Source organism: Hyperolius riggenbachi, chromosome 5, assembly GCF_040937935.1.
Source record: "Hyperolius riggenbachi isolate aHypRig1 chromosome 5, aHypRig1.pri, whole genome shotgun sequence".
In the NCBI taxonomy this organism is placed as follows: Eukaryota; Metazoa; Chordata; class Amphibia; order Anura; family Hyperoliidae; genus Hyperolius; species Hyperolius riggenbachi.
In genome coordinates this window covers 187,009,961-187,023,381 of record NC_090650.1, presented here as the reverse complement: position 1 = coordinate 187,023,381, position 13,421 = coordinate 187,009,961, and the positions used below count along the sequence as shown (strand labels likewise).

Sequence of the window (13,421 nt, the reverse complement as noted above, 5' to 3'; positions counted from 1 at the left end):
AATGCTGGTCACCCTGGGGTGGCTCGTACCCAGGAGCTATTAAGTCGTAGTGTGTGGTGGCCCTCAATCAATTCTGACTGTAAAGACTTTGTAGGGAGCTGCGCTATTTGTGCCAGGAGCAAGACGTCTAGGCGGGCTCCTGCTGGTACTTTGCAGGCACTCCCGGTGCCCGAGGAACCTTGGACACAAGTCCATGGACTTCGTGGGCGAACTGCCTTCCTCTGAGGGTAAAACGGTCATATGGGTGGTAGTCAACAGGTTTAGTAAGATGGCACACTTCATCCCCTTGAATGGACTCCCCGCCGCACATGAACTGGCAGAACTTTTCATACTTCACATACTCACCAGTGGGCCCTTGCCACTGGTGAGGTGTTAGCTTCTCCAGCTCCTCTGGTGAAGTTATTTGGTAGTGACCGGTAGCTCTTGCTTCTAGGCTGCAGTACAGTCTGAAACGCCTGTTCTTCAGGTGATCTCTAGTTACAGTACGGTTGTACTTCCTGCTCCTAGGCTGCATTACGGTCTGAATCGCCTGCTCCTCAGGTGATCACTAGGCTGCAGTACAGTCTTGTTATCCTGCCCTTCAGGTGATCACTAGGCTGCAGTACTGTCTGAATCCCCCGCTCCTCGGGAGGTTCTCTCTCTTCAGTGTTAGTATCTCCAGCTTGCTGGGGTTGGTACTTTATTATACGGTCAGTGTACCGATAGTACCTCACCAGCACCTCTGGTGAGGTCTCGCCAATCTATTAAAGTTACTGTACACTAGTACACAGTCAGGGTACTCACCAGCCCCTCTGGTGAGGTCTCATCAAACTATTAAGTTACGGTTGCACCAAGCACTACTCACTCAGCTCCTTGTGCTGCTATACTGGTATTATTGGTGATTCTGCAGATCACACATAATCAGGTATAGCGTCTGCATTATTGGTTATTCTGCAGATCACCAAATAATCAGACATCTGAGCTGCGACACCCTACCGTTACAATTTTACTATTATTACCACATCGGTTTCTAAAAAGGCTTTTTCGTGTGGTATTTCAAATGTTTGAAATGCTCCACCAAAGCTTGAAATGAATATCAATAAAATAACATGAAAAGCAAAGTCAGCAGCACAGCTCATGGAAAAAGGTAGTTGTTTATTAAAAAATTTAATTAAACTCACATGTCAAAAAGAAGTGTCTAAAGCCCATTTTTTGACTTTGGCTTTTGACTTGACTTTGGCTTTTTTGGCTCGTGACCCCGAAGGGCAACAGGAACTTATCAGCTATAGCACTCTCTGTCTCCATTGGAGTTCTTGGTCTAATCATGTTTTTTGAATAAAATAACAGTAAAATTGTTAGTTTATAGGTCTTGGCCAATTAGCCTTAAAGTGAACCTGAAATGAAAAAAAAAAATGATGACATAAATAACTATCTTGAGTATATTCCAACTCCTTTAGATATCACATACTTCTATTTTATGTTGAAACAATGATAAATTAGATTTAATGTTTTTTTGTCTTTTTGATTATTTTCAGATTTAGAGTTTCAAAGCCATGCAATTTTTCTCATGCTTTTAGATCCTAAAAACAAGAAAAAAATACCACAGAGAAATCTGCAGCAGCTCCTGCATGCAACACACAGGATTACAGGTCTGAGCTGTGGATATCTGTCCCGAGCCTGAGTCGGGATTACCGCTAAAGAGGCTAAGTGTCCCAGAGCTAAAATACATGATCTATTAACCTTTTTTATCCATCCCCTGCAGTCACAAGCTCTTCTCAGCTAGAAAAAGAGTTCAATGGCTGTAATTCTTTGTCAGTGAGGTTTATGCTATAATCCGACAACGGTCTGAGAAGAGAGAAGCTGTCACCTGCATGCCTAAAGTTTAAGGCCCTGTTGCCAGTGGTCAGTTGTGTTGCAGAATAATTCTGGATGTCAGCTCACAGTCCATACAATTCTATGGGGCCGTTCACAGTACTGCGCTGTAACTTATCGCATTTTTCTAACACTGCATGCAGGCTTTGTATTAAAGAGACTCTGTAACAAATTGTTTATCTTTATTTCTTCTATGCTATAAGTTCCTATGCCTTTTCTAATGTGGTCTGGCTTACTGCAGCTTTTCCTAATTGCACAGTAGCTGTGTTATCTCTGTTATATGATCTAATCTTCTCTCTATAGTCGGCACAGTCAGGCTGAGGCAGTCAGACTGGAATGTGCAGGGCTGCTTGTGATTAGCTAGAAGCTGTACACACCCCCTGCAGGCTCTGTGTGACTAACACACTCTGCTTAGCTGAGCCTATTAGAAGCTGGTTAGTTTGTTTGTAAACACTGCCTAAAACTGGCAATTACAAGCCAGGTTTGCAGCAGAGAATGGCAGAAACAGCACAGAGGGGACCAGGAGCACATAATGAATAGAATGGTATGCTTTTTATTGTAAGAATTTCAGAGTACAGATTCTCTTTAAAGTCTATGTCCTCGACATTACAGTAATGGTACAAGATCTTCATCTATGATATCCTCTTTCCTATGAATGAATATTTGGTCCTATGACAGATAAGATTAGGACTCAGAAACCATAAAAAAGTACCTAAGTCTATTTCTTCCCTTTATTATTGTATCAGTGACTGTTGTATGCACCATATGTTGTAACGTTTGCTGAAATGACTGATTCGGATTTAACGGTTACTGAAGGACAATCTACTTGTATCTTCTTTGTTCTTTAAATGTTTTTTCCTCTTTGTGTTTAATTGTAAAAACTGTAATAAAATTCTCTTAAAAAAAAAAAAAAAAAAGTCTATGTCCAGTCTCCATTGCAGTTCAGAATCATTATAAGGCATTATAGCTTGTGCGTTATGCAACTAATCACTGTGAACCTAGCCTAACTCTTTCAGGCAGTAGAAGAAACGCAGCCTAATTCATTTGTTTTGCGCTGTACATACACAGGTTTATCTCGTCATGTCACCACAAGTACACTTTAACCACTACAGGACCACAGGCTTACACCCTCCCATGACCAATTCAGCACGCTGCAGCTTTAACAGTGTGCTGCACGGCCATACAACTTAGCACACAAATGAATCTTGCCTCCTTTTGTTGCTACCAACAGAGCTTTCTGTTGGTGGCATCTGATTGCTTCTGCGATCAGTATTTATTTATTTTTTCGTAATTTTTTTTTTTTTTAACAATAAAAAAAGTATTTTCTTTTTATTTTATACTTCTCTTTCGCTCCCCCCCGACAGCCAATCTCTGCGATCGCCTTTCATAGGCATCAGCCTATGAGAGACGATCCTTTGTGAGCCTCTCCTGGAGACAGCTCAGTGACAGAGCTGTCCCCTGTACAGCACTGCTGTAGATCTCAGCGCTGTACAAACGAATCAGCGGGTCTTTTTCAGTTTAAAGCCTGCCAGCATCGATCACGGCTGGCAGGCTATTTGTGGCTGTCTTCTCTGTCCCCCTGGAGGGAACGCACATCCGCGGGATCGCTCGTTCCCTGCTAATCTTGCTCACCGTGAGATGACGCAATTCTGCGTTAGGTGGTCCTGAGTGGTTAAAAGGGAAAGAATTTTTTTATGACTCCAGAGGACTGTCAGATAAAATCCCTGGATAAATTCCATTGGAAATTACTTATTAATTATAGTTGTGGGTGTCTTCCAATCGAAAGGAAGCAACCAAGACCGCTTTAAATGCAAATATAGAATTTGTCTTAACTACTTTCTATGGTAATATATTCCACATTTTAACCACTTCATCCTCAAGGGTTTTTAATCTAACAGACCAGAGCAATTTTTCACCTGTCAGGGATTCTCGCTTTCATTCGCCAATAACTTTAACACTACTTATCACACCAAAATGATCTATACCTTGTTTTTTTTTCCACCAGAAATCAGGCTTTTTGTGGGCAATACTTGTGAGTGAGTAAAAACTGACTCATCACTTTTTTTCCTCTGTTTTCTCCTAGGTGATATTTTTTCACCTTATCAATAAAATGTCTTTTAAGCAACTAAGCAATAGAAAAAAATACTCAAAATAATTGTGACCGCACTTTTCACCTATTTTTTGGGCAATTTTTGAATTGCAAACTGAAAAGTTATTTTAAACAAAAGATGAACAGAATAATCTTATTTCAGTTCGACAGCATGGTTTTACTAAAGACAGGTTCTGTCTCACCAACATGCTCAGCTTTTATGAAGTGGTGAATGAAAATGTATATCTTGGGAAAGCTATAAATGTAGTGTACTTGGTGTAATGATCAGCAGTGATCAGCTCAGCGCGCTACTGAAGTCAGTATACTTTAATAGATGTATTATGCAAGTGATTGGTGCATACGTTTACACATCAATATTTATAATAGCAATACAGAATAGAAAGGTTAGGGATAAAATGAAGAGGAAAAAGAATGCCTATAAGGTCCTAAAACAGGAGGGGACCGAGGCTGCACTAAGCAATTATAAAGAGTGCAATAAAAATTGTAAAAAAGAAATTAGGCTGGCAAAGATCGAAGCTGAAAATCAAATCGCTAGGGATATCAAATCTAACCCAAAAAAGTTTTACAAGTACATCAACTCTAAAAAAAGAAAGAAAGGTCGACTGTATAGGAATCCTAAAGGATGAGGGTGGGTACTCAATGGTGGATGACCAAGGTAAGGCAGAGTTATTAAATACTTTCTTTGCTTCTGTCTTCACAAAGGAAACAGCACTGTTGCAAATTACAGAGGCAGAAGAGTCTCAATCTTCTAACTGTAATATTAAATACTTAACGCAGGAAGAAGTGAAGGCAAGACTAAATAAATTAAAAATAGACAAGGCACCTGGCCCGGATGGCATGCATCCTCGGGTCCTAAGGGAATTAAGTTCAGTTATAGATAAACCCCTTTATCTTATCTTTTGTGACTCTCTTTCAACTGGCAGAGTCCCAGTGGATTGGCGAACAGCGCACGTTTTCCCATTATTTAAGAAGGGCAAAAAATCTGATCCAGGAAATTATAGACCTGTAAGCTTATCAGTTGTATGCAAACTATTTGAGGGGTTATTAAGAGATACTATACATGACTTCATAGTAGAAAATAAACTTATTTCTCAGCATCAACATGGGTTTACTAAAGACAGGTCCTGTTTGACTAACATGCTCAGCTTTTATGAGGTAGTGAATGCTAATATGGATATTGGGAATGCTGTAGATGTGATATACTTGGACTTTGCAAAGGCCTTCGACACGGTTTCCCACAAAAGTCTGGTGCAAAAGTTAAGGATGCAAGGACTGGGGAAGAGTCTGTGTGCATGGATAGGGAACTGGCTAATGGACAGAAAACAAAGAGTTGTGGTCAATGGATCGTACTCAAAATGGGAGACTGTTAGCAGTGGGGTTCCACAGGGGTCTGTACTGGGTCCAGTGCTCTTCAATTTATTTATTAATGACCTAGTAGATGTAGTAGTAAGCAATGTTGCTATTTTTGCAGAGGACACAAAATTGTGCAGAATCATCAACTCTCAGGAAGATAGGGACATACTGCAACAGGATCTGGATAGGATGGCTATATGGGCACATAAATGGCAGATGAAATTCAATGTTGCAAAATGTAAAGTCATGCATTTTGGTCGTACCAATTGTCTAGCACCATACAAAATAAATGGGATACAGTTGGGGACATCAAACTTGGAGAAGGACTTAGGAGTACTCATCGACAACAAGTTAAATAATCGTACTCAATGCCAAGCCGCTGCAGCTAAAGCGAACAAAATTTTGGGATGCATTAAAAGGGAAATAAAAACTCGAGATGCTAGCATAATATTGCCCCTGTTTAACTCTCTAGTAAGGCCACATCTGGACTATAGAATTCAGTTCTGGGCACCACATTACAAAAAAAGATATTGCAGTTTTAGAGCAGGTGCAGAGACGAGCAACAAAATTGATACGTGGGATGGAAGGTCTCGCTTATCAAGAAAGGTTAGATAAACTGGGTTTATTTAGTCTAGAGAAAAGACGCCTTAGAGGAGATCTAATTAACATGTATATATACATCAGAGGGCAATATAATAGCTTGGCGGATGAGCTTTTTGTCCCTAGGCCTTCTCAAAGGACTAGAGGACATGATCTGCGCATGGAGGAAAAACGGTTTAGCCATTTATTTAGGAAAGGGTTCTTTACAGTAAGAGTGATTAAGATGTGGAATGCATTGCCACAGGAAGTCGTTATGGCAAACTCTATACCTGCATTTAAAGGGAGCTTAGATGCTTTCCTTGCGTTGATAGACATCCATGGCTACAATTACTAGGTAATGCCTAATGATGTTGATCCAGGGATTTTATCTGATTGCTATCTGGAGACGGGAAGGAATTTTTCCCTTTTGGGGCTAATTGGACCATGCCTTGTAAGGGTTTTCTCGCCTTCCTCTGGATCAACAGGGATATGTGAGGGAGCAGGCTGGAGTTGTACTTTGTACTGGTTGAACTCGATGGACGTATGTCTTTTTTCAACCAAAATAACTATGTAACTATGTAACATCAATATTTATAATAGCAATACAGAGGTAGTAACCCCCAGTGGCGAGGGCCCACTGGTGGGAGCGAGGTCAGACAGGCAAAAGTTGGCAACAGATCAAATTGGTAAAGGTACATGTCACGGACGATTGCGGGGACGCAGGCGCGTCCTGGAACCGCCCGTGAAGAAAAGAACGATCGCACTCGATTCCTGCATCAAGTGCGCCTCAGATCAATAGAACCAAGAGTTGACGTGTAGTATCCCTCTGCTTAAAACAGCTGGGGAATCTGTCTTAGCTGAGTGAAAGCCTGGGGGGAGGTGTTAATTAGCTTGGACATATTCCCTGTGGAAGGCCCAATTTCCCTTTTGGCTCTGGGAACCAGGTGACACTTAGCTGATCTCATGGAGATGTTAATTAACCAAAGGATGCCTAGGTGCAGCCAAGCAGGCTACGAATCCACGGGAGGTCTGGACACTCTGCTCTCTGCTAAAGATCAAAGGAAAGTCAGCTGTTAGCAGCTAGAACACAACCTCAGTCTCATGGCATAATCCATAACTTCCCAGATCTGTAATATTTCTGGGGTTCCTGAGATGGCCGCTTCACCAAACATGGGGGAAGTGTAGCATGAGCCCCGGTGCTGGTTCTGAGGAAGTTTCAGAACCTTCGGAGGTAAGGACTGCCAGCTAGGCAGTTTCAAAGTGCCCTGATGATACCACAGGGGTCCCACCCCTCATGTCTGGTATCAGGGCGCTGGGTAAATCGAGACAGACCTGAAAATGTTAATAAATCTGCCCTGACCTGTACGGTTCTGTGAGATAGAGCCCATATATGGGTAGATATGATTTCTAGCCCCAGTACAAGGGGAGGGCTCATCTCATCTTTGAAGGGGGTGTATGGCTCCCCGCCCTCACTCCCTCCTACTGAAGCAGGGGCATAAGAATGGCTGAGGACCCAAACTCAGTGTCCTCCACACTGAACCATCTTGCACTCATCAGATGCCAGCTTGAGGATATGCTGGCATCCACCTGGTCTGAACTCTGGACTTTGAAACCTAGAACTTTATGATTCTTCCCACAATAAGGACATCTTTCCAGGAACTAAGTATTTTTCTCCCTTCTTTTATTTTTCATACTGGCTATTACTGTTTTAATAATTGTTGATTTTCATAATTGTCTGTATATATTAATTATTTATATTGCGTGAATAAACGACTTTCCCCAAGTCATTCACTGTTTCGCTACCCTGCTTATCAGCACACACAGAAATGATCCCGGGTCTCTGAAGATACGCTACTGTTTGTTTGTTGTTGGCTAGACAGAATATCGTGTGTTTAACCGTTTTATTCACAGGATTAGTCAGTCAGTTAGTGGGCCCCACGGTCCCATAGTAACCGCGGTGGTGGCAGTTTACTCTGAACCAGTAGGTGACGTTGTAATTACCCGTGTCTCACAGGCTCCCTTCTGAGTTGTCTGCGGCTAATTCTTAACGGTTCCTGCGCATTGACTGCGACCAGAGTTCGCACGATCTGTGCGCTGGCACCGTTTAGAAGGCTAAGTGCGGTCAGCCACGAGGGCCCTTGTGACAGTACAGAATCGTAAGGCAGAATCAGAGTAAGTATTCAGGCAGAAGTCGGCAACAGATCAGATTGGCAGAAGTACAGAGTCGACGATGCGGCGACAGCCGCCATGATGTCAGACGCGGAAGTGGCGGTCGTGTTGCTTTCTGACGCTGAGGTAATTCCACCATTCCTAACATTTGGACTTTGCAAAGGCTTTTGACACTGTTCCCCACAATAACCTGGTACAAAAGCTGAGGATATACAGTGGTGTGAAATACTATTTGCCCCCCTCCTGATTTCTTATTCTTTTGCATGTTTGTCACACTTAAATGTTTCTGCTCATCAAAAAATGTTAACTATTAGTCAAAGATAATATAATTGAACACAAAATGCAGTTTTAAATGATGGTTTTTATTATTTAGTGAGAAAAAAAACTCCAAATCTACATGGCCCTGTGTGAAAAAGTGATTGCCCCCCTTGTTAAAAAAATAACTTAACTGTGGTTTATCACACCTGAGTTCAATTTCTGTAGTCACCCCCAGGTCTGATTACTGCCACACCTGTTTCAATCAAGAAATCACTTAAATAGGAGCTATCTGACATAGAGAAGTAGACCAAAAGCACCTCAAAAGCTAGACATCATGCCAAGATCCAAACAAATTCAGAAACAAATGAGAACCAAAGTACTGTAATTGAGATCTATCAGTCTGGTAAAGGTTATAAAGCCATTTCTAAAGCTTTAGGACTCCAGCGAACCACAGTGAGAGCCATTATCCACAAATGGCAAAAACATGGAACAGTGATGAACCTTCCCAGGAGTGGCCGGCCGACCAAAATTACCCTAAGAGCGCAGAGAAAACTCATCCGAGAGGCCACAAAAGACCCCAGGACAACATCTAAAGAACTGCAGGCCTCATTTGCCTCAATTAAGGTCAGTGTTCAAGACTCCAGCATAAGAAAGAGACTGGGCAAAAACTGCCTGCATGGCAGATATCCAAGGCGCAAACCACTTTTAAGCAATAAGAACATTAAGGCTCGCCTCAATTTTGCTAAAAAAAATCTCAATGATTGCTAAGACTTTTGGGAAAATACCTTGTGGACCGACGAGACAAAAGTTAAACTTTTTGGAAGGTGCGTGTCCCGTTACATCTGGCGTAGAAGTAACACAGTATTTCAGCAAAAGAACATCATACCAACAGTAAAATATGGTGGTGGTAGTGTGATGGTCTGGGGTTGTTTTGCTGCTTCAGGACCTGGAAGGCTTGCTGTGATAGATGGAACCATGAATTCTACTGTCTACCAAAAAATCCTGAAGGAGAATGTCCAGCCATCTGTTCGTCAACTCAAGCTGAAGCGATCTTGGGTGCTGCAGCAGGACAAGGACCAAAAACACACCAGCAAATCCACCTCTGAATGGCTGAAGAAAAACAAAATGAAGACTTTGGAGTGGCCTAGTCAAAGTCCTGACCTGAATCCTATTGAGATGTTGTGGCATGACCTTAAAAAGGCGGGTGATGCTAGAAAACACTCAAATAAAGCTGAATTGCAACAATTCTGCAAAGATGAGTGGGCCAAAATTCCTCCAGAGCTCTGTAAAAGACTTGCTGCAAGTTATCACAAACGCTTGTTTGCAGTTATTGCTGCTAGGGGTGGCCCAAACCTGTTATTAGGTTCAGGGGGCAATTTCTTTTTCACACAGGGCCATGTAGGTTTTGAGTTTTTTTTCTCACCAAATAATAAAAACCATCGATTAAAACTGCATTTTGTGTTCAATTATGCTATCTTTGACTAATAGTTAACGGTTTTTGATGAGCAGAAACATTTAAGTGTGACAAACATGCAAAAGAATAAGAAATCAGGAAGGGGGCAAATAGTTTTTCACAGCACTGTAGGGACTAGGAGTATATACTCGCATATAAGCCGACCCTCAACTTTTTACCCTAATAAATCCCGGAAAAATTATTGACTCGCATATAAGCCGTGGGTAGCAAATTAAGCAGTAGTAAAGGTGCAGGTGGAATTTCAGAAGGAATTTCAGTAATGGCTGTGTGTTTCCTTTAATAGTGACACTGCACCCCAAACTGCAGTACTGCCTCTTCACTGCTCCGGTTCCCAAAACTGCCAATACTTTCCAAGACACTGCTTCTTCTGCACACCACAGTGCCAATACTGCCCCCATTCACCTTCTCCTGCACCCCAAACTGTCTGCCACTGTTGCCTTCTATACTTTCTCTCCCCCCCCCCTTCCCCTTGTGCCCTTCACTGCTCCTCCTGTACCCCCCTCCCACACTGCCATTACACACAGCCCCAGTCACCCAGTCAGTACCACATCTGCACAAAACTTCTCCTCCTGCACCCCCCATTACCATTATGCTGAAATGTGAAATTCATGGGCTTTGTCCTCAGTTTCCTCTCCGGCCCCACCAGACGTGGGGTGGCATATTTACTGATCCCCGGCTGCGGATTTGCACTGAAAACAAAGTGATGACAGTGTGCTGTGTCCCCCGTCCCCTTCCCAACCCGAGCTGCACACATATTTAATGATCCATGGATTTGCATTGCAAACAAATTGGTGGCTCTGGGCTGTGTCCCCGTCCCCTCCTCACCCCCTGCGTGACATATTTACCATACATTCATGTGTTCACCGACCACTGTACACAGTGTCCCTGCTGGCATATAGAGAGCGGTGCCTGCTTCTTATGCACGCTAATCCACGCAGCTAGAAATCCTCTTTATTGGTCAGTCGGAGTCTCATTTGCTTTGATGCCCTCTAGTGATGTCACTGAGATGAGACTCCGACTGACTAATAAAGAGTATTTCTGGCGGCGTGGATTAGCGTGCATAAGAAGCAGGCACCACTCTCCATATGCCGGCGGGGACACTGTGCACAGCGGGTGGCAGACACAGGAATGTACGGTAAATATGTCACACAACGGCGCTCTGGTGGGGGTAAGGAGGGGATGGGGACACAGCCCAGAGCCAACAATTTGTTTGCAATGCAAACCCACGGATCGGCAAATTAGCGTGCATAAGAAGCAGGCACCGCTCTCCATATGCCGGCGGGGACACTGTGCACAGTGGGTGGCAGACACAGGAATGTACGGTAAATATGTCACACAACGGCGCTCTGGTGGGGTAAGGAGGGGACGGGGACACAGCCCAGAGCCAACAATTTGTTTGCAATGCAAACCCACGGATCGGTAAATATGCGCACAGCTTGGGTTGGGGAAGGGATGGGGACAAAGCACACAGTCACTTTGTTTGCAGTGCAAATCCGCAGCCCGGGGATCGGTAAGTATGCCGCGCCGCTCTAGTGGGGGACTGGTGACACAGTAGTGACTTGCATATAAGCCGAGACCCCACTTTTGGGACGCTTTTTTGTTCCAACAATTCGACTTATATGCGAGTATATATGGTATGTGGATAGAGAACTGGTTGAGGGATAGAAGGCAAAGAGTGGTGGTAAACGGAGCATACTCAAAATGGGAAACTGTTAGCAGTGGGGTACCACAGGGGTCAGTATTTGGTCCTATTCTTTTTAATTTATTTATTAATGATCTAGTAGACGGAATACAGAGTAGTGTAGCCATCTTTGCTGATGATACAAAATTATGCAGAATTATCAACACAAAGACTGATGGTGATATATTATAACAGGACCTTGACAACATGGCCATATGGGCAGGCACGTGGCAGATGAAATTTAATGTTGATACATTTAAAGTCATGCACCTTGGATGTACCAATGGTAGATCATCATATAAAACGGCATACAGCTGGGAACATCTGACTTGGAGAAGGACTTAGGAATACTGGTCGATATCAAGTTAGGTAATCCTATACAATGCCAAGCAGCGGTAGCTAAAGCAAATAAAATTCTGGGATGCATAAATTGGGAAATAATATCTTGAAGTGCTAGTATACTACTCCCTCTGTATAAATAACTTGTGAGGCCACATCTGGAGTATGGAATACAGTTTTGGGCACCAGACTATAGAAAGGACATTGACCTTCTGGAACAGGTACAAAGACGGGCAAAGTAAATTAATCAGAGGGATGGAAGCTCTCACTTACCAAGAAAGGTTGGAAAAACATTCAGGGAAATATGATAGAGGAATCAAGCAGGACTTGTATTTATTTCTGTGAAAGGATGATAATAGAATACTCACTGTATACCCAACCATGCCGTAAACATGTTTCAGTGCATTTGCATTATAAGGCCAATTTTAACTTTTAAAATTCATTTTTTTTAAACTCTGAACTTCACAAGTTCAAGCTATCTGCTTCTTAGTACTTGAAGAATGCATGTGATAGCATATCACAACAGAGATTGATTTCTTCTGTACTAAGCCATCCTTTCTACCCATGTGTCATTCCTTTCTTATTCCCTTAATTGCCATTTCCCTCAGCATTTAAGACGGCAGATCAATTGGGTTAATACAGAAGATTGCTAGTCGCCAGAGTACCATTGATTCAACAGCAGGAGAATATCCCTACCTTCTCCAGGTTTGTAGTTCCCTCTTCAACATTCACAGCAGCAGTGTTGACATGGTCTTCAATGCTGTCAATCTTCTCCTGCTGAGCCTGGATGCAAAGGAATTATGAGTGAGATTTCTTGCTGTGAAGCAGCAGAAAGCCAATACACACTATTTAATTTTTGTAATCAGGGACCCTGCAGCAGCTTTCATCTGTAGCACTAAGTAGCTGCACAGCTGTTAATGGCAGCTCACTAATAGCACCTGATAAACAATGCTGGAAGGAAAAGGGAATTCAAATTAAAGCTTTAACTATTAGACATCCATCTTCTTTTTTTTTTCTTTGCTCCTGCTTCTACAATGAACATGTCTTTTGTAGAATTCACATTCAGCTCATCTTTTTCCTTAAAACTATTCACCAGTAACAAACTAATTCCCATATATCTTTGAATATAATCTAACCTCTCAATCAAGATGTGAAAAAAATAAAATAAATAATAATAAATATATATATATATATATATATATATATATATATATATATATATATATATATATATATATATATATATATATATATATATATATATATATATATAGTTCAGTTATGCGCTCAATACTTGGTCGGGAATCCTTTTGCAGAAATGACTGCTTCAATGCGGCGTGGCATGGAGGCCACCAGCCTGTGGCACTGCTCAGGTGTTATGGAGGCCCAGGATGCTTCGATAGCGGCCTTAAGCTCATCCAGATTGTTGGGTCTTGCGTCTCTCAACTTTCTCTTCACAATATCCCACAGATTCTCTATGGGGTTCAGGTCAGGAGAGTTGGCAGGCCAATTGAGCACAGTAATACCATGGTCAGTAAACCAATTACCAGTGGTTTTGGCACTGTTAGCAGGTGCCAGGTCGTGCTGAAAAATGAAATCATCTCCAT

General features: G+C 42.3%; 1 protein-coding gene across 4 annotated transcripts in view; it reads right to left on the bottom strand.

The window, feature by feature from the left end:
- The window catches only part of STX17 (syntaxin 17), a 102,519-nt gene that overhangs the window by 11,756 nt on the left and 77,342 nt on the right, over positions 1-13,421 (bottom strand). For all 4 annotated transcript variants that reach the window (XM_068236493.1, XM_068236492.1, XM_068236491.1 and 1 more), the window contains one exon: positions 12,511-12,597. In XM_068236493.1, coding sequence (XP_068092594.1) covers positions 12,511-12,597 — 87 coding nt within the window. The remainder of the gene's footprint in view (positions 1-12,510; positions 12,598-13,421) is intronic.